Below are 22107 nucleotides of genomic sequence, written 5' to 3' on the forward strand. Positions count from 1 at the left end.
CAAATAGATTCTCTTTATAGAGATCTGTGAAAAATGGAATATTTACATTTTTTTAAAAAACTCATTTTCTTTTTCAGTTTTTTTAAATATATATTTTTAATGAAAAATTTCAGTTGTATTTTCACGTTAAATCATTTTTTTTAATCATGTTTAAGCTTAAAAAAGTAAATGAATTGAAAACATGACTGCTTTGCCATTACAGTACATATAAATTAGATTTTTATTTTCTTTAAAGCACATTACATTTATATTTGATCCCAGCAGGATGATTTTAGCTCAGTGAGTCAGTCGCTGGCAGAGTTGTGTGTCTTCTGTTTGCAGATGTTCGTGGTTGTTGGTGAGCTTTACGTAACCACCAGGGGGCATCATAAGTCAAAAAAAAAATTCAACATGTCAAAATGATAACTGTTTGAATCTGTTAGAAAGATTTTTCTCTAACCATATTTAGTATATGATGCAATAATAATAATAATGTAAATGATGTAAAATACAAGACAAACCTGCTATTTAAAGTTTGTTTTTTGCTGGTTTTTTTTTTACTGTTGTAAACAATACTGACATAAAAACAATGAAACCGTCTGTGGCTGTATGTTCCTGCTGCTGTGAATCTTGTATGCAGCATGGAGCCGTGTTCTGCAGCTACAGTCTGTCCTCACAGCAAGAACCAATAAGCTAAGGGCAGATGAGGTCATTAGAGCTGCCAGCAACACAAATCCTGAACAAGCAGCACCTCAGATCAGACCCAACATTAATGCTTCCCTGAGGCCATGCTGCAGACTCATCCCAACAGGAGGAGAAAATGTCAACAACAAAACTGTACGCTTGTTGACATTTTAGTGTTTACAAAAATACCCCACAGGGGCCCTCAGCAGTCACAAGACAAAGGAGCTGCATGGAAACGTGGCTGTAACTGGTTTTACTTCATTTCCATCAGTCCCTGAATAAGATTGAACAATGACTTATAATCCTGTTCCCTCATCCAGGGTGAGGACTCAGACTACATTATTTCTAAATATGAGTTTAATCCACTCAAATTTTCCACTTATCTTAAATGATGGAGAATAACTTCATCTTAAAAAGCTATGACATTCAGGAAATTCCGTCTACATAATATTTAAATTAGACAGTGAACCAGAGAAACTGGCTTTACAATAATCCTGCTTTCTTAATCAGTAAACAACAGTATTTCTTATACAGAGCTGGCCTTGTTTTCTTTATTTTATTTTTAGTACTAGTAATATGTTTCTTTCATCAGGCCTGTATTTTCTTCTCCACAGCTCCACATCTCACGATCCACCCATTTGAACCTGAGTTGCTTTGTTACCGTGGGAACTGCAATACTTGCATGTTGCCTCGGGTCTTGATGGGTTAAGAAATGTTGAGGAACGTGCTTCCTCGTGTTGACTTAGATACCTCATCCTGATTGTCACCAAAAGCCTGTTAAAAAAAAAAAAGTAAATGTAGATTATTATAATCCACCAGCCTGTGCTTACCTTGGACTTCATGAGGTTTTTCACGTAATACTCTGCTCCCTGCATCTAAATTTAACTCGACTCTGATCCAGGTGTTGTGCTTCATGAACATAATGATAAATACTCCGTACATTGTACCCATATTTAGTTTTATTTGAGCTAATTTTTTTGATTTTAAGTTACAAGTGAATATTGTTGAACAACAGTGTCGCTTTAGTCCCCTGGTGGTGAAATATTTTCCTCTCATTAGGCTGGTATTGCTGAAATGTCTCACACTGTCTTTACTGCTGTTTTACATACATTTCACTCTCAGGAGTGAAAACCCTCCTCCAGAGAAATTCTTTAATATATGCTCATTATTAATAACCTGTACTTTTTCCCTCTTCACTCAACAGTCTGTGGAAGTTACTGTTACTGGAGTAAACGTCCCTTTATTCTGTGGTCTGTGTTGTGGTGGGGCAACAATGTGCTCTTCATTAGTAGGATTGATGGTTCCTATCATATGTCACTGACGTATTTATAAAGCTGACGTAAATCAAAACTACAGTGGCATGACTTTGCTAAAATAAGCTGTCCTTGGTGACCAGTGCCTGTAGAGCACTATATTGAATTAGGATATGGAAAACTAATTGCATTGCAAGAGCAGCACTGGGAATCGTCAGGCTGGCTGATTGGAGTGCAGACATCTTGGGCTTCCAGTCTGGGGTTTGTTTCATATGTGAAGCTGACAGGACTGTTGGTCAGGTGGTATTGTTTTTGGACCGTCTGCAGCGGTCATGGAGGGGAGTATGCTGATGATCAATGTTGTCACAACACTCAACTCCTGTTCTTTCACAGTGGACAAGAGCAAATCCAAGGCCAGCTCCCGCCAGCAAACCTCCCAACCAAACCAGAGTACTGGATCTCAGAATGTGGTGCAAACAAGTGTCCCGCAGGTGGAGAAGGAAGTCCAGAACATCCACCAGCTTCAACAGCTCTTGACAGCCAGTAACTGTAGATTTCAGGCGGTCGCCATCGTCCTGCAACAAACTTTGGCTGAGGTAAGAAAAACTGACTCACTGAGAATTTCATTTTCATTGTTGTCATCACTCTGAACTCTTTTATGACAAATAATGGAAATTATGACATCTGTTCCTGCTTCCATATTTGAAAAGCTCTTAAACATGAAGACCTGTTGCTTTTTTTATGCTTTTATAGCCACTAATGTGACTTGATACCTGCGCTCTTTCAGCTGGTTTTAATGTCAGAATCCCAATAAGACTAAAAACGCTCCATTTTCCTTACAAAACTACTTTTATTCATAATGTGAATGTGTAATTGTGAAACTATACGCAGACTGTTTACACTAAAATATGAGTTGCCTATCACAGTATCTCTCCAACAACAGCAGAATTATCCCCTGAATGAATTTTAAAAAGCTGAAATATATTCCAATATATTATAAAGAAACACCAATTTGATATTACTTTTAATATAGAAACTGAACAGTTTGAAAGACACTAGTTCATAATGCAAATTAACAGTCAATTTAAAACTGAAATATTTAAATAAGGTTACAGACATATGTCCATAGTTAAAGAAGAATCCTTCTAATCTTTGTATTGACACACTGGTCCATTTGTCTTAAAACTGTTTACTTGGACTACAGCTACAAGTGTTGATATAACAGAAAGCAAATGGCACGTCTATTTCCAGCCTTAGCATTGGCAGTAAATGTAACAGTGTGAGAGGTTGGACAGACAATCTTGGATGTTTTCCAATGCCAAACATTCCTGCTGTTGTCAGAACAACTGCAGACACTCTGGATCAATGATGAATGTTTTTGGCAGCCTGTTCATCATTGCTCTGCTTTAGCTTGAGGTTTGTGCTGCTTGCTCAACCAAATGTATAGACCTTGATTTATTGTTTCCAATATCTAAAAGAATAGCTTCTAAAAGGTATTGCCGTTTCATTTCCTTCGCTTGAGCTAATTCCAATTTATAAGTATTAAAATTCCCAATTAAAAATATAGATGGCAGTACCCTTTAATGGAATCCATTAAAACTGTCAACAGACCAGTTTCTCATTTAGATAAATGTACCCCATGTGCTTTTTTTTAAAAATATGTTCTTTTGCTGTTAGTGTTTTTACTTCCAGAAACTGCATGGCCCAAGGGATGGTTGTTTCCAGAGTGCTTTGCAAACAGGCTTGACGGCTATCCTCCACCCAGCTCCAACCAGCATAGTTTGTCATTTAGCTGCTGCAAAAGCAAAGTTCTGACTGTAATGGTTTGACTGTAGTCTCTTGGAGATGAAAGACATGGAGTCTAAAAATGAAGGAATTATTTGTTGTACGTTTATTTTATCTTGTCAGCTTTAGGGGTTTGAGCAGGTGCGGTTCACAAGCTCTGCCAGTCCTTTGGTTAACTTAAGAAATGTGCTGGCGTAATACTGTAAGCATCATCATAGCCAGGCTCTGTGTTGCATAACAAGCACGCTCTGTCCAATATGTGATCAAAGGCATATTAAACTGTTAATTCAATCATTTTATACTTTTACGATGGACTGTTTGGTTTTTGAAAATAGTTTTCAAATGATTCTATTGAGGCCTGATTATTTTGCTGGATGGTCAGCTGGGAAATTAAGAATAAGAATTAAAGATATTTAGGACCTTACTACAACAGTAAACAATTACTTGTGACGATCTTCTAACCAGGAAGTGTTGTCCTCTCTGTTGTAATAGTTGCATATTAGAGCCATGCAGTCTGCAGCTGGCAGACATCCAGATTTTCTGCTTGATAAACCATTTTCCTCAGTTTTTACAAGAGAGAGAGATAAGACCACAGTGTCATGCAGAGGTTTTCTAAAGATGGTGATCCACATACTCATAGAGGGTCTCCTCCACATTTGTGTATGTGACTGGCAAGATGAGGTTGTGGAGAGGATATCGCTAAATTAGCATTCTGGTCCTCATTCCCACTGTAACGTTCATGCTTCCAGTTGTGCAGAGTGGCCAATCACAGAATGTGGAAGTGTTGCTGCTGCTTAGTAAAAGCATCTGTGCAGGCATTTAATTACAGGGATGTTTTTAATGTGTCCTTGTGAAGACTGTTGCTGGTTAGTTTGAAAAAGAAATTACATGATTACATGACTTTCATGGTTCTTTAACATCCATTGATGAGCAGTTTAAACTCTACAGCAGAAAATGTTTCTCACAGCTGTAAGACATTCATTGTTGTGTTTTTCCTTTGGCCCACACGTCTTAGACTCCCTGAACTCCTGCGTAAAGCCATGGTTTGACACCTTGATTTGACAGTTTTCATATTATTCCAGTATAAATCCAAAAAGCTTCAGTCTTTGGAATTTACTTTAGTTACTTAAAGGAAACTATGAGAGTGAAGATAATCGTACATTATGTGTCAGCTGACGAGTTTAGGGAACGTTGAGTCTTTTTAGGGGAAAAAATAAAAACCTGATGATGTGATCGCGTCTGGTCTCTGATGAAACTGATCCAGTTTTGATGCCATTAAAATCTCTCCTTTGGTTAGAGTAACTGTCTTAACTTCTGACACTTTCACTTGGTTTTGGTGCCGTGTGTCATTGCAACAATGTTACTCAGTAATGTTCTGCTGGAAACTTGAGCGGTTTTCTAATGAGTAGATCACATTCACCTGACTGTCATCTGAACTTGTGCTTGAGTGGAAGCACACAAGACACTCTCACTGTGTTCTACAAAGAAGTTAAAACAGTCTGTCACACATTGTTCTTACTTCTAACTTTGATTTCTGCAACAAAGTCTCCTTTATTTTAAATTTCCAAACCTGTGGTGGAGTTTATTCCAAGTTAGCGTGCCACATATGGGATTTTCAGACTTTTGGACCCCATTTATTGCTGTTTTATTATCATATTTAGGGCAAAATGTGTTTAAATGAATAACTGTATTAAACTATGCAAAGTGACAGCTGGTATTCAAGGCACAGAGCGTGATCTTTAGTCACTGATGTTTTGACTCATATCCTTCTGTTTGGACAGCATGGTTATGAAACAAGACATCTGCAAATATTAAAAACATTCTTGTTCCTTTGGCAGAAAAGCAGCTGTTGCAGCCTCCTCCCTCTGACACAGCTTTAACTATTTCATGCCCTGCCTTATTTTTAAGCCCTCAACTGTCAGTGCATCTGGTTGATGCTGAATCCTGCTCTCCGTTATGGGATTGAATGCAGTTTATATAACTGTGTCTCACAGTTATTTAATATCTGACGCTACTAGTGTCAAGTATCATGTATTTTAAGTGCACTTTGATATATTGCAGAATGGAATCTGCTGGTCACTGATCATACCAAGAATAGGAGGGTGGACCTCGCCATCATAGTGCGAGAATGTCCCAGCTGTTGCCTTGATATGGTTATGAGCAGCAGCCAAAAACAAAGCAAAGACTGTGCGCTGTTATCTGTTCTGATGGGGTGTGTAAGTGGTGGATCCCGTGGGCCGTACCTCCTTTTAAAGAGAAAATGCTGCAACATGTTTCATTTTAATGGACGAATACAAACACCTTTGTCACATATATTGTTTTTAATTTGCTCAACCTGCCTCCTGCTGTTCAGTGTTTCCAGGAAACTAGAACTTGATCTGCGGCAAATAATCTTTGATCTCTTATCAGCCGCCATGTGTAACTCTAAACCTACAGTATCATTTATATACACAGGGGACATTTCTGCTCTTTTCACCTTAGTCTCACTTGCACCACTGATATCAAATTAAAATTACATAAACCTGTCTAGCCCAAGTCGGTGGTCTGTAAAATCATATTTCTCAATTGCTAATCGTCTTCTAACCATACTTTTTAACCCTGTAACTACCAGCTCTACTGTTCTACTGAGCAAATTTTGCATTGAGTGCAATAAATTTTATTAACCTTTTGTGTAAATAAACACCTTTCTCCTTCACACCTCTCTCCAGCTCAGAAGTGCAGGATGAGCTCACTAAGCTGGATCCAAATAAATCTGCTGGCCTTGATGGTCTTCATCCTATGTTCCTGAAAGCAGCTGCTCACATTATTGCAGCACCTGTCACAAGTCTGTTTAATAGGTCCTTACAGCACTCTATCCTCTGACTGGAAATCAGCCATGGTTTTTCCACTCTTCAAAGGTGGCTCTGGCACTGATCCAAACTGCTACCGACCCATCTCAATACTTCCGTGTTTAGCCAAGGTCCTGGAGAAGCTAGTGCTCAAACAACTAAACTGCTTCCTTGACTCAAACCACATTCTGTCTGATCTGCAGTCTGGCTTTCGGCCTGGCCATGGATGTATAACAGCCACTGTGAAGGTCCTGGATGACGTCATCACAGCGCTAGACTCTAAGCAAGTCTGCTTAGCCACCTTTATCGACCTTGCCAAGGCCTTTGATTCAGTTGACCATAAGATCCTTCTACGAAGGCTCTCCAATATTGGTCTATCCATCTCCTGCTGTGACTGGTTCTCCAGCTTCCTTTCTGACCGTGCCCAGTTGGTGAAAGCAGAAAATATCATGTCAGAACCACTCATTATCTCCAAAGGCTTGCCTCAAGAGTCTATTTTATGCCCCACCCTTTTCTCCATTATATCCATCCATACATCAATGACATAGATAAAGCTGCTGGCAGCTCCCGGATCCACCTGTACGCCGATGACACCATTTTGTATTCAGTCGGCCCCTCTCCACAAACTGCAGCAGCTGTTCTTCAACTCGGCCTCACTTCAGTAAAGCAGTCCTGCCACAACCTCCACCTTCGCCTCAACTCCAGTAAAACAGAGTGCATCCTTTTTAGTCGGAAAACTGGTGCCGACACCCTACCAATACTCACCTGTTTAGACGTCACGGCTTTGGAATATGTCAATTCCTATAAATACCTGGGCATCTGGCTGGATTCATCTCTGTAATTCATCACCCACATCAATAATCTTCAAGCCAAAATAAAAGCCAGATTAGCCTTTCTTTTCCGTAATAAAGCCTCTTTCACCCATGCAACCAAATGCACTTTAGTCAAATTGACTTTACTTCCAATTCTTGACTATGGTGACATCATTTATAAAATGGCAACAAGCACAGCCCTTAAAAAATTAGACACTCTCTACCACTCAGCCATACGCTTTGCCTCAAACGCCCCTTTCCACACCCACCACTGTCATCTGTATAAATTGGTGGGCTGGCCCTCCCTTCACACCCGGCGACTCCATCATTGGTTTCTTTTTATTTACAAGTCAATCTTATACAAGACACCTTTCTATCTGTCATCTCTTCTCCACTTCGCTCACAGCACTCATCACACAAGGTCAACCGGAATTTATTAAGCTTATTATTCCCAAAACCTCCACTGTTTTCGGCCGTAACTCCTTCCGCTTTTCTGCTGCAAATGACTGGAACACACTGCAGAACACTCTTAAACTTCCATCTCTGATATCTGTTTCTTTGTTTAGACAGAGACTTCAACAGATTATTGTCAACACTTGTTCCTGCTGACGATGCTGACTCTCACTTAGACACAAACATTGTCCACTACTTTTTCTATCATATAGATCTGTCCCTTATACTGAGACCTACTCGCTTCCCCCTTTCATTTTTATATATTTGTACTTGCTCTGCGTTGTTAGGTGTATTTTTTGTATTGTTGTATTGTGGTTCATGTGTATGCACAGTTGTATGTTTGTATATATGTACGTTATTTATTCCTGCTGGGGCCTCTTGGCCAGGTCATGTTTTAGTTTAAACTTTAAAGGAATAAAAAAAAAAGAATTTGCTGCTCAAATACATTTAAAATTGAGAGGAAATGCAAAAAATCCACCTGCTTTAGAAAAGAAAAATGTTTTTAAATGTCACAAAACGCTGAGTAAGAAATGTATTCTAAAAATTCTCAAAACAAATGACTTGAAAACTGACTTGATGATGGAATAAATCAGATTTTTTTTCTTTATTCTTATTGATCTCCCATTAACTGTAAATATTCCTGCTCAGAGAGAAGCTGGAAATGTGATCTGTCACAGCATTAAATCACCATCTAATGGAGAAGCTGAGCAGATTGTAAAGTGATGGTTTGGAGGGGTGAGGGGATGATTTAATGTGAGTCGGGGGTGGTGGTGCTGATAGTAAAGCCTCTTCAGGCATCCCCTGGGTGGGTCATTACACAGCCCAAGACCTTCTCCATCAGCTCTGTGCAATTTATCTGCCTGTTCCCCTTACACCGCCTTTAGTTCTGTCTTAAAGTGGCCTCTCCTCCACGGTGGGGAGGCTGATCTTGTGCGCACACTGTAGCCCGCCCCCTTTTTTTGTTTAGGTGGAATACGGTAATGCTCTCTGCAGTCAGTCAGCCTGAGTCTTCATAGCCAGTGCAGCGGCTTTTCCAGTCCTGCCTCAGATGTAGTCAGAGCAGTCTGGGAGGAGTTGCATGTGAAGGTGCTGCGTCCGCATGGACCACTGTTTATTCTGGAGTACGGGCTCTCCATAACTACTGGAGGGTACTCCGGCACCCAAGCCTCAGGCTGAGGCTGGACCATGGGCTGTTCTGGCAGCAAAGCCTGCCTTAGTGCTCCCTGCACTGCAGAGAGGGTAACTGGCTTCTACATTGTTCTACTCAGCTGTGAAGAATAGATGCAGATCTGGAGAACAGCAGGACAGGGTGGAAACCTTTTTGCTAGTGTAAACAGATCACTCAGGTGATGTTTAACCTGTCTTGTTTACCTACCATCTCTCATGTCTGCATAATTGAGTTATGGAAGCTGTGTAATGTCATGTGTAGAGAGTCAGGTTGTGGAATTGAATCAGCACAGGAACACAGCTATTATATATGTGACAGGCAGTTTCTGGATTTTGTATGCGTCAGTTTGATGTGTTTCAGGAGCACTGCAGCACAGCCTCCAGCTGCAAAACTGACTCATAAAGGATAATGAAGTCGGGGTGACACGATGCGTGTGCGTGAAAGTGAAATCATGAGTTTAGTGTCAAGTTTTCCTTTACTCCTCCACCCATCATCACCCGTTGTGGACTTTCTCTCTGAGCTGCTTAATGTCTCTTTGCATGTGCCGGTCAGACACAGCTGAGCCAACATGACATGTCGTAGCTTTGCAGTTGCTGCTCATCTGTGATTTTAGTTGTGACCGTTTAAGCCTGTTGCTGTGTTTAAATATTTCAGGGATATTGACAGAATCTGTTTCTGTCTGCAGCGTGATGAAGCCACGAGGCAGTGCAGGGAGCTGTCCCAGGAGCTGGTCAGCCTTCGTGGAGAGCTGGGTAAGTTGGCTTACCAACACCGTTTATAGTGGTTATCAGCAAACTTCACACTCTGTTTCTGGGTTTACCTGTTGTACGAGATGTTTATTGGTTCATGTTTCCAAGTAAACTGAAGAGGATTCCATTTTTTTCCCACATGGATTCCTGCAGCTCTTCCCCACCTCCCTAATTACTTTGCTATAAATCAGATTTCCATTTAATGAGTTGTGTTGGTTTTTTTTTTTTCCTTTTCTGTTTATTGTTAGAGTGGTTTTAGTCCATTCCCAAGGGAGCTCAACTCTGACCTCTGACCTCACACTAGAAGGTTCTCCACTGGTGGAATGCCACACCACCCGAGGCCTTGAGGAGGCTTAATGACCATGGCCCATTTTTTATGTCCAGTCTAAGTGCTGTTTTACTGAATACAGCCACAAATACTCATGTTCACACCAGCTTTCACCTCTGGAGGCAGTAGTTTTCTGGCCCCTCCCCTCTGTCACAGCCTCGGGACTCCCACATGACTGTTCTTATATGCTGAGAGCTGCTATATTTACACTCTTAACACATTCTTAACTTGAGAGATGCCGAGAGACTAACAATGACCCTAGAGAGACCTTTTTATATCATGTGTAGTAAAACATTTTGTAATGTCTGTAGGGGATTATGTTTTTTTCTTTTTTTTTTCTCCTTGGACCTCTCGCACATAATTAAAATGTTATACACCCTCATTCTGTAACATTTTTCAGACTTTTACGAAATAGTTTTTATTGCTTTTATTACCTTTTTTTTTTTTTTTTTTTTTTTAAACTCTTTATTTGTGTGTTTTTCAATTACAATTAAAGCAGGAACATACAAAAACAAAAACAAAAAACAAAAAAAAAAAAAAAAAAAAAAAAAAAAAAAAAAAAAAAAAAAAAAAAAAAAAAAAAAAAAATTTTTTAAATAAATAAATAAATATATAAATAAAGAAGTGTCAACTTGTGGGGTACTGCTGACAAATTAAATTCAAATCATCCTAAAGATTTTGAGTTGAGTGAGTGATGAAGTGTGTCCATTTCTTCCAACGTTGTTTGAATTTATCTGTTTCCAGTCTCAAGGTGTAAGTCATTTTTTCCATCACATAGATTTCTTCCATAATGTCCCTCCATTGATCCGGTTTCAAAGAGTCACTGCAAAGCCAGTTCCTTGTTATGACTTTTTTGCACGCCATTATCATTATCTTGAACAGATAGACATCCTCCACTCTAATCACATTTTTAGGTAACAAGCCTAGATATAGAATCTGGGAATGGTTGGGAATCTTATATTTAAAAATCTGTTCGAGTGTCTCAACAATAGCATCCCAAAAAGGGCGTACCTTTACACACTTCCAGAAAACATGAGAGTGATTGGCATTGATTTGACCGCAGAGTCTCCAGCATTGTTGTGGGGTTTTTAATTGCTTACTTTTAATGTGGGGGGTGATAAAGAATCTTGTCAAATTTTTCCAGCCAAATTCTCTCCAGCGTCTGGAGCTAGTGGAGGTATGCTGTAACAAACACATCGAATGCCATTCATCCTCTGACAACACAAGATGTAATTCTGATTCCCACCGTTGTTTGATATACAGTGAGTTATTGCCATTACACTTTTGTAAGTATTTGTACATTTTAGATACAATTTTTGAAGGTGATTTCTTATATGCATCAATCAACATTTCGATTAGCTCGTTCCCCTCCTGTGAGATGTCTTTTCTGATCTCTGTCTCATAAAAATGCCTTAATTGCAAGTATCTAAATAAATCAGAATTATCCAATTCAAATTCTTTTTTGAGCTTTTCAAAGGTTTTGAACACTCCCCCCTCAGTAAGTGTACATACAGCTGTAATTCCTCTGTCTCTCCATTTTATAAATGTACTATCTAATTGTCCTGCTCTAAATTTTATAGACTGTGATGGCCATATTAACATTTTGCAATCTCCTTCGATTTTGTATTTGTGTATAATGTCCCACCAAATCTTAATTGTAGAATCCACTACGTTATTTTGTGAAGAATTGTGGGATTGAGTTTTATCACCTAGTCTTGTCTGTGGTTTACACATGCTATAATTGAGCTCTATATGTTTCCATTTTGCATAATATTCTGAAGAACACCAATAAACTATGTATCTCAGTTGGGCTGCTAGAAAATATCCTCTAAGATTTGGGAGGGCGAGCCCTCCTCTCTCCTTCTCTAGCTGAAGGGTTTTGAATTTTACTCTTGGTTTAGTCCCATTCCAAATGAATCTGGACATTTGTCTGTCCCACTTTACAAATTGAGTTTCTGGGATGCCAACTGGCAATGAGAGAAATAAATAGAGTAGTCTAGGTAGTAGGTTCATCTTTATTACTTCTATTCTTGAACTTAAGTCCATTATTAACGCTGACCATCTTGTTAAATCTTTCTGTATTGCATTATTAATCCTACTGTAATTAATTTCATACAAATTACTTGGTTCTCTTGTCAGAAAGACACCCAGATATTTCAGATTATCAGCACCCCATTTAAGTTTATATTTCTGTTTTATTGGTTCATTGGGTTCATAGTTCACACAGAGAATTTGGGTCTTTGTAATATTTAGTTTATATCCTGATTTATCTCCAAAATCTTGTAAAATTGTTAGGAGTTTGGGAAATGTTAAATTTGGGTTTTGAAGGTATACTATGATATCATCTGCAAAGAGGCCAATTCGCTGTTCTTCTTGCGCTACCGTTACTCCCTCCAATTCATCACTCTGCCTTATATACTGGGCCAAAGGCTCAATAAAAATTGCGAACAGGGAGGGGCTAAGGCAGCAGCCCTGACGCGTTCCGCGGAAAAGCTCAAAACCATCTGTTAAATCGCCATTTAACTTAATTCTGGCCACTGGTTTGTGATATAAAGCTTGTATACACCTAATGAATTGTTCGTTGAAACCCATCTTTTTAAGGACAGCAAAAAGGAAGGACCAACTGACTCGGTCAAAAGCCTTCTCTGCATCAAGGCTTACAAAGGCTGTAGGGATATTTTGTTTTTTAACTTCATTTATTATGTGTATTGTACGTCGTATATTATCTTGTGTTTGACGACCTTTTATAAATCCCGTCTGATCTTCGTCTATCAGATCGGGGAGAAAGTGTTCTAATCTCCTAGTAATTATAGATGTAAACAGTTTATAGTCGACATTTAAGATTGAGATTGGCCTGTATGATTCGCAATGCTCTTTGTTTTTACCTTCTTTCGGTAGAACCGAAATGACAGCTTCTTTCCATGAGGGAGGACTTTTAGCTTTCTTGAGTGTCGAGTTAAATGACTGTAATAACACAGGACCAAGTTCTTCTTTAAAGACTTTGTACCACTCGTTGGGGAAGCCATCACTCCCTGGACTTTTATTTGTTTTCAATCTACTTATAGCCTTGTCAAGTTCTTTTTTAGTAATTGGTAAGGTTAAATTCTCATTTTGACTAGTACCTAAAGAGGGAAGGTCTAATTTTGCTAAATATTGTTCAATGACCATCCCATCTACCAAATCGGGTTGGGAATATAGAGTTTTATAATATTCTAGAAAAATCTTTTGTATTTTCTCAGGATTATGGTGAATATCCTTTTTATTTGGGTCTCTAATTTTGTGAATTGAGTTCCTCATTCTCTGTGACCTCAGACGCTTTGCTAAAATTTTAGTTGCTTTGGGGCCTGATTCATAAAAGGTTTGTTTTGTAAATCTTAATTTCCTTTCTATCTCTGCAGTGGCTAAATCGGATAACTGTTCTTTCACTTTTTTAATATTGTCTGCCAAATCATTGCCTTTATCTGTATGTTGCTTTTTCTCTAAATTTCTCAACTGTTGTTCCAAATTTGTCTGTGTTAGTTTTCTCTTTTTGTTAAGGTAAGCTGTCTTGGAAATTAAATTCCCACGCATCACTGCTTTAACTGTGTCCCATATGATTGTCGGTTCAATTTGGTCAGTCCTATTATTATCTATACAGTCACTTATTTCTTTCTTTATTTCTTTTACTACTGTTTCATTATTTAGTATTCCAATATTCATTTTCCACAGTGTCCTTCTGTTTCGATTATCTAAATTTATAGTTAAATTTATGGTATTATGGTCTGATATGTCTGCCGTTCCAATAGTGCAATCCTTTACCCTATATCGGTCTGTGTTATTCAATAAAAAAAAGTCTATCCTGGAATGTATTTTATGTGCTGCTGAATAATGAGTGTAATCTCTTTCAAATGGGTGGAAATCCCTCCATATATCGCACAAGGATGCTTCCTTAACCAGAATATTAAGATCCCTAGATTTGTTGTTTTTATATTTTTTAGTGCTTGTTGTGTCTGTTGCATGATTTAAAATAGTGTTCCAATCGCCCCCGCAGATCAATATTCCCTCACTCGAAGTGGTAATCTTTTCAAATAGTAATTTAAAGAATTTCTGGTTACATTCTGGTGGTGCATAGACATTGACTAACGTCACAAGATTACTGTCAATCCTCCCTTTAACTATTACAAATCTACCCTCTTTATCTCTATCCTCCTCAATCAGTTCAAAATTAACAAAGTTTGAGATTAAAGTGATCACACCTCTCCTCCTGCTATTTTTGTAAGAGCTGAAAAAAGAATTTAAGTATCCAAACTTTTTAAATTTTTCATGTTCACTTTTGGACATATGAGTTTCTTGCACAAATATAACCTGTGCTCTATCTCTTTTGAGTTTTGTCAAAACCCTGCTTCTTTTTACCGGGTTGCCAAGGCCATTGACATTTACTGAAATTATTTTTAAATTATTTGACCCACTCATTTCTTGTATATAAAAAATAAAAACAAGCAGACCCCGCTAATAAACATACTCTATGAACAGTAACAACACAAACTGCAAATCTAATACAACTAAAATAGCAAAAGTGCCAACAGCACTTGGAACCCCCACCTAATGGGAAAAATGTCACTCCCACCTGGACCCCGTTGGTAGGTCGAGGGTAATATCTCTCAAGATGAGAGGGCCCCATGTAGGTTTTGGTAAGCGCTAAAGCTGCCTCCATCCTAATTGTCCAACGTTACGTCTCCTTCTTCTGGTGACGCTCCCCTTTCCTGCGAATCGCTGTGGCCGTCGAGTTGCGTATGCCCAGCTTGAAACTCCCTCAGTTTTTCCTGTGCTCTCTGCGCGGTTGAAGATCTGCGTGCGCGCTGTGGTTGGGGATTCCGCTGCCATCCCAAAATCTCCTGTAGGCGAGTCTCCGCGGCGTCCTCTTCCCTCCTCGCAGTCGGCGTCTCCACGTTCAGCCCCCGTCTGCGTAGCTCGAGTCTGGCTTCATGTGCGGAGCTATAAGTGCGGACCCCGTCCTCCCAATGGATGCGCATATTCGTGTAGGGTGTTTGAAAACGTATACCACTGTCTTTTAAGCATTTTTTAACTGTTTGGTACTCCCTGCGCTTTTTGACGATCTCAGTTGCAAAGTCGTGGTCAAAATAAATGTTTTGGTTGTTTACCTGAATCTTCCCCCTCTTCCAAGCTTCTTTCAGTACCAGTTCTTTAGTTGCAAATTCCTGGAAGTTGACCACTATTGGTCTTGGTGGAGCGTCAGGTGGAGGTTTAGACGCAGGGGCTCGGTGGGCTCGCTGGATTTTCAGATCTAGTTCAGCTGGTAATGGTAGCTCCCGTTTGAGAAGGGCCGTGATGAATTGAGCCACTGATTTCCCCTCCTCTCCCTCGCCCACTCCAAAAAGTCGGATATTATTCCTTCTGGAACGGGATTCAAGATCAGTCAGTTTGTTTTGTATGGTCCTTTGTCGCTCGATACTCATGATTAGCGCTTCGGTTAAATTCACTGTCACGTCCTCGACCTGTCCCACGCGTGACTCAGCTTCATCCATTCTCTCCGTCAAGCCTTGCATGTCTTTTGTAATATTGTCGAGTTTGTTGCCCATTTCCACACGTAGCGAGTTTATGTCTTTCCTTAGGGACTCATTATCTCCCTTTAGTTCAGTCTTGAGATCTCCAATGGCATTTAGCAGGTCGCTTGTAGTCACGCTAGCGCCTGGGCTAGCGCTAGCTTGTGCTGCTGCGTTGTTAGCTTTAGTCTGCGGGTTGTTCTTTTCTTGTGCTCTGGGCATTTTTGCGACGTTTTGGCCTCGACTATATTGCTTGACCCGCTCGGCCTGTTTGTAATATCAAATATCCTTGGTTATTGCGAATTTAAAGCAGGTCAATTGCAAAAGTATTGGGGAGCAGTCACCAGCACGTCTGTCTTACTTCGCCATCACACCGGAAGTTCGCTTTTATTACCTTTTTAATGCTTTTCAACCCCATTATCTCAGTAACTGTGGCCCCAGAAATGTCTGACTTCAGCTTCTGTTCCTCAGCTCTGTGAGCTGCTGGGGTTTTCTGGACTGGTGAGGTACATGGTTACAGAGTGCTTGGCTCCTTTTGTTGGCTTGTACATGCCAAACTTTGATCGATGCTCCCTGTGTTAACTTGGCATCTGTTCTCAGATTTGCTGCCATTATTCCACTCTGAGTAAGGTGAATCCTCAAATCCCAGACTCTGTATTTAAAATTCCTCCCTTTGCTTTTCACCTCTTTTTATTTGATTTTTTTTAAAGAAAAGGGTTGAATGAAACATCTGGATTCTAGATTATTTCACATCCATAAAGTTTTACATGTTCACAGTCTGATTAGCTGTGGTTATTGTTTTTTTTTTGTTTGTTTGTTTGTTTTTGAGGCCCAAATTTAAAAGGAGAAAAACATTCTTCAACTTACCAGCTGTATGTCTGTGGTCCTTTATCCATGAATTCAGATCCACTGTCAGTCAGCAGTGTTTAATGTGTCCACAAGTTCTTCCATATTTCACCAACTGTACAGAGATGTGGGGAAGCAAGTATAAAATGCACTTTGCTCACTGTCAGGATTGTAGAATACTGTCCTTATCGTACACAAACTTGTTTCTTGATCACACAAATTCTGTTTTTACGATATGTATGAAGTTAGTAAGCAGTTTCTACCACTCAGCATCCAAAATCTTTTCAGCCAGAGAGATGGGGGTCATAATTTATGAGGAAATGCATCATTCAAAAGGCACTTGTTGAGAACCACAAGGATGAGTTTTTGTGTGTCTGTATGTGGGGTTAAACTGTGGAAACACAGGCAATGTCCAAATATACACTTATTTCAATCATCATCATCATAAAATCATGGTCATCCAAAAGTATGAAAACAAGGGCCAGTGATTATTATTATTACTATTATTATTATTATTATTACATGTATTATTGTTATAGTTATTGAGTACATATGTATAAATATTGTTCCTGTTATTGATGAGGACATTATTGTAATTATCATTATTAATATTGATCCAAAGATATTATTATATAGGTAAATTATGATAAACATATGAGGCAGTGGTGTGTGGCTACAGGGGTGGGACTGAATAAGCGCTGGCTTCTTCCCACTCCCTTTGGACAAGGACTTATTTTACTTTTCCTTTTTTTGTATATTCCTTTTGTTCTCCTGTTTTGTTTTTTTGTCTTTTGTTCAAATAAAAACTTTCAATCAATCAAGTTTGTTACAGTCCAGACCCCAGTTCAGATTAGTCTTCTTGTCCTGGAATATAAGTTGGTTAAAAAATGGGAAACTGGTTCATAGAAGAAAAATCACAAACATAAAAAATGGCAAATCAGTAGCCTGACTGATAACGTAGCTAAAAGATTTAAAGGCTGTTTAAACTGCAACTTGTTCCCATATCTTGTTGCGCCTATAAATAACTGTGCTGTAGCTGGTCTGTGCAGGAAGGACCTCCCCCTCAAAAGTCAGTTTTTCCTTCCCTTTTTAAAGACTTTTTTAGTTTCACATTTCAATATTTATAAAAGGACTCCTTAGTGAACATGTCAGGTTTCTTAGACAGGAGGTCACTAAAGCAATTTTACTGACTGTTTTCAGTGAATATTGCAGTCCACGCAGCTGCATACTGTCACTGAACAGGATGCAAACTTCCTTGTGGATAAAATGCTTCCTTCTGGTTTTATTTCCAGTCTGTTCCATCCACTCGTCTGAGCGTCTGGGGAAAGAGAAGGAAGAGTTGCGTGCTGCTCTTGAAGATGCGCTGCAGAAGATGCAGGAGCAGCACCAGAAGGACCAGACTGAGCTGGAGCAGCGGCTGCAGGCCTTCTACCAGGCTGAGTGGGACAGAGCTCGCCTCGGCCACCAGGAGGAAGCTGACAAGTGCCAGACGCTTATGCAGCAGCAGGTCTGTCCCTAAACTATTTTACTCATTTTAACTCAAGAAGAAAGTTAGAAAACAAGATTTATGCAAACTTTACAGGTGAAATATACGTTTTCAATTTCTCACTTTGAGAAGTCGTATCATTTACTTCTCTATGGAATTATTTATTTAGTCTTTAGATCTGCAGCGTTGCTTGTTGGAAAATAACTAAGTTTTCTTCTTTTAAGATGGAAGAGCTGAAAGCCAATCAAGAAGCCATGAAGCTGGAATTAGAAAACAACCACACAGAGCAGCTGCAGTGTGTGAAACATCAGTATGAAACCAAACTGGATGGTGAGTCAACATGTATGGAAAGACTAAAAGATTTCTATTAGTTTTCATTTTATTTTACCCATGCATCATGATGACATGATCAGCCTCAACCTTTTGGTGCACAGTTGGTGTTAAAAACTTGTGAACTTTTCAGAGCTCAGGGAAGTCCACAAGCAGGATCTGAAGTCTTTGGACAAAACTTTAAAAGATGCTGAAGCCAATCTGTCTGTAAGTTGTTTTGCTTTTGAAGAATTTGCCTTCAGCAAAGCATTTAATGACAGTTTGATGAAGCAGTGTTTACGAGCTTGCTGTGTGAATCCACAGGGACAGCTTCAGACGCTGACGGTGGAGAATAATGCCCTGATTGAGAGGCTAGCAGCTGAGGAGAACAGGAGGAAAGAGCTGGCCCAAAATAGTCAGGTACTTCTGTGTCTTACACTCATTATTGTTGGAGTTTAGCTTCGAAACATCTCATGACTCCAGTGATGTTTGCCTCGGAGTATTAACGGTGGAAAACATGAAACCAGCGATTGCTTGAAAGATAAATGGTCAGTAGAAGCAAAAAAAAAAAATGCACTTAACTCTCGAAAATCTGTTTCTCTTTGGTCATTTAACTGTGAGAATGTGAGCTGGACTGAGTTAAAATCCACTGTAGTTGCATTTCTGATAACACTGCCCTCCCTCTCAGCGCAGGGGAGTTTTTAATTTAGCCAGAGTGCTGTCGTACGGCGAAGCCGCCGCTCCTCATCAGTATTAAGTAGCTGTCACGTACTCTTCATTGTGCCCTGGCACAGCAGTGTAATTAAGTTAATTACCTCACATTAGCTCGCTACTCCAGCATCAGCAACAACTCTGTGTTCTGTATCCATCATGTGTGCTTCAATTCAATGTTGTGACACCTAAACACACAAACATCATTGTCCCTGTGAAGCCAGAGCTCCTTTTTCAGCCGGTCAGTGGCGCCCTCTGTTGTGTGACCTGAGTTTCTGTTTACATCAGAATTACAGAACCTGTCGTGTGTGTCCATTTTTAAGCTTTACTTGATTAAAACATTTTATTGCACTTATTCTTCCCCACAGAAAGACACTCACACACTGTATCTGGAGCAGGAGTTGGAGAGTCTCAAAGTGGTGCTGGAGATGAAGAACAAGCAGCTCCACCAGCAGGAGAAGAAGCTGATGGAGGTCGATAAATTGGTGAGAACTGGGGCTGATGCCAAAAAAAATGACTTGCAACAAAAAAGGGGGAAAAAACAAGTGATTAAATCTGTCCTCCTTTTATTCAAAGACAGAGAAAAATGTGAAGTTGGATGAGAGCCTGAAAAAGGTCCAGCAGGAGAATGAAGACCTGAAAGCCCGCATGGAAAGACACGCTGCACTGTCCAGGTACGAAGCCATTTTTAGCTCTGGACTTACTGGAACAGCTGTAGTCACACAAATTTTATTCCAATATTCTAAAACTTTTCATTATGGAGCAGTTTTACACTGAAATGCCTGTGTAAATAATCAAGCCAAATTCACTAAGCTGGCAATCAGAACAGCACCAGCTGGAGTGTACAGTTCCTAAAACTGATTCACTAAGTCAGTCCACCAAGAACAGGGCAAATTAGCTCAGAGGTGAAAACAAGCCAACTTGTTAATGATCAAGTTACCGATACAGAACACGTGATTGTAAACCTGTTGGCTGTGAAGTGTGTAACTAGTGCAACAGTAATCCCTCAGGAATAAAGTCATGATTCATGAGCTTCTGTTAGTGTGTGTTGCCGTTTCTATCTAGAGACCTTTCTGTCTCAGTTTCCTTTGCTTTGTCTAACTTTGCTGTCTGCACATTTATTTTTTCCTGACCTGTATTTGAGATGTTTCTGAGGTGCAGCCTCTGGCAACAGTGCATGTTTACCAGAGGTTACAAGGCAATAAATCCTCTGTAGCACTTGTATAACTGAGCAGGAAATTACTTGTGTGTGTTTTTTTTGTTTGTTTGTTTGTTTTTTTTCCCACTTTATTAAATGTACATTTGTAGAAGGTTTGATGTAGAGCTGAATGGGCAGACCAGCAGGGTCTGTCTGAGTTTTTGTGACTAACATGAAACAAAAAAATATATATATATGTATCGCCAGACATTTCATTTTGTTGTTCTTGTGGATAATTTCTTAAGCCAGTCTAAAACAAAGTAAATATTTAAGACTCAAAACAACTTTATTGATCCTTACACTGTTGTTCAGACTATTCCTCATCTTTAATAGTCCATAAAACCAGGAGGTAAAAGAAAAAGTTAAAAGATGTTTAATAAATGAACAATAAAGTGCATAAAGGAAACAAAGTGCAGCTTCCTCAGTAAATAAATTCTCTGACCTTTTGATCTCAAACTTGCTGTTCACATCAAAGTTCAGTATAGAGTCAAACACAAAACGATGTCTAGTGATGTTCTTCCAGTTTCTAACTGTCCTGTGTTAATGCCCCACAGGCAGCTGTCCACAGAGCAGGTGATGCTGCAGGAGTCCCTTCAGAAGGAGTCCAAGGTGAACAAGCGGTTGTCCATGGAGAACGAGGAGCTACTCTGGAAACTCCATAATGGAGACTTAAGTAGCCCCCGCAAGACGTCTCCCATCTCAGCCTCCCCATCCCATTCCTTCAGCCTCCACTCACCTCGCAGCTCCGGTCTCTTCTCCAGCCCTCCACTCTCACCCAGATAACAACGGGCCCCCTGCTCCCAGGAAGCAGAACCTCATGTTATCCCTCTGGAATACCAGCCATGTTTGTTTCCAGTTCACGGAGCAAAACAGTTGGACTTTTGCTCCTCCAGGATCAGATAAGCTGACACTTTCTGTACAAAGAGTTGTTTTAAAAAAATAAAAAAAAGAAAAAGATTTGTTGCACAGAAGCACTTCATAAGCAAGGCCACCATTTGCCTTTGATACGATGAATGGGAGGAAATCTCAGGACTTTTGTGTTTGAAACACTATTTTTATTTGTAGATGTCGTCAGACTTCTCTCTCCTGAAGCTCAGCACATGCACACATAAAGTACATGCATGTGTACACACGAGCAGATTTAGCTTTGCGTTGTGAAACTGGGCTTCTTTGTTTCTGGAGACTACAGCTTTGGAAAATCTGACTTCAGTGAAGGCCGGGTATATTTTTATTCTAAATATCGAAGGAATCTAGAAGTGTTTCATTTCAAAGTGGTACCATTCATATGCAGGCCGGCCCCCCAACACCACAGCATGTTCAGAACTTCCCTACCGTTGTTTCATTTTAAAGGGTTTTTTATGTCTGGACTGCCAGCTTAAAGATCATTTATGGCCCTTAATGTTTCTGTTTTCAAGTTTGTGTTTGACCAAGGGACCAGTCCTAGTCTTACTCCTTACTCAAGCCACCTAATGCAGCTTTAAAGTCGAGGTCTTTGCACAAAGAAGCAGCTTTGCTTGTTCATGTCGGACACTGCATCTTTGAAATGTCTGAGTATTTTGTGTGGAATTGACATTGATGTGTTGACCCTGTTTAGAATATGCAATTGAATAAAGTCTTGTAATAAACATGACATTGGGATGTTTATTTATTGTAGATCAGTGTTTCTCGTTATTATCTTGATCATCTTACTCATCATCCGTTCCGTATTTTGAATACGCTCTTTTCTGTCATTCATTCGTCTTTCCATCTCTGATATTTTAGAGTTAACACTGGTGATCTCAGATTTGATTTCAGTTAGTTGTTCTTTCATGTCCTTTTCAAAATCTCTCAACTCTTCCAAAAGTTTGGTCAGGCTAGCAGCATGCGGTAGGCTGTTGGCTTCCTCCTCATTTTTCCTTCCAGGACTTTTCTCAGCGTTGTCATCATTGGTTGAACATATTGTTGCCGCTTTCTTTTGTCCGTCTTCCCATTATTG

At 39.6% G+C, this 22107-nt stretch overlaps 1 protein-coding gene across 9 annotated transcripts in view; it reads left to right on the plus strand.

Annotated features, from left to right (window-relative positions):
* mtus1a (microtubule associated tumor suppressor 1a) overlaps nt 1-21762 on the plus strand; it is a 34768-nt gene extending 13006 nt beyond the window's left edge. For 8 of the 9 annotated variants that reach the window (XM_041991046.1, XM_041991047.1, XM_041991050.1 and 5 more), the window contains 9 exons: nt 2310-2512; nt 9648-9714; nt 17721-17935; nt 18139-18244; nt 18378-18451; nt 18548-18643; nt 19303-19419; nt 19511-19608; nt 20687-21762. In XM_041991046.1, coding sequence (XP_041846980.1) covers nt 2310-2512; nt 9648-9714; nt 17721-17935; nt 18139-18244; nt 18378-18451; nt 18548-18643; nt 19303-19419; nt 19511-19608; nt 20687-20915 — 1205 coding nt within the window. In that variant the 3' untranslated portion in view covers nt 20916-21762. Of the gene's footprint in view, nt 1-2309; nt 2513-8845; nt 9034-9647; nt 9715-17720; nt 17936-18138; nt 18245-18377; nt 18452-18547; nt 18644-19302; nt 19420-19510; nt 19609-20686 lie in introns of those variants that run through there. The other variant, XM_041991051.1, reaches the window with a different exon arrangement.
* Nucleotides 21763-22107: the final 345 nt, after the last annotated feature.

This window comes from Melanotaenia boesemani, chromosome 7 (genome assembly GCF_017639745.1).
Source record: "Melanotaenia boesemani isolate fMelBoe1 chromosome 7, fMelBoe1.pri, whole genome shotgun sequence".
Classification (NCBI taxonomy): domain Eukaryota; kingdom Metazoa; phylum Chordata; class Actinopteri; order Atheriniformes; family Melanotaeniidae; genus Melanotaenia; species Melanotaenia boesemani.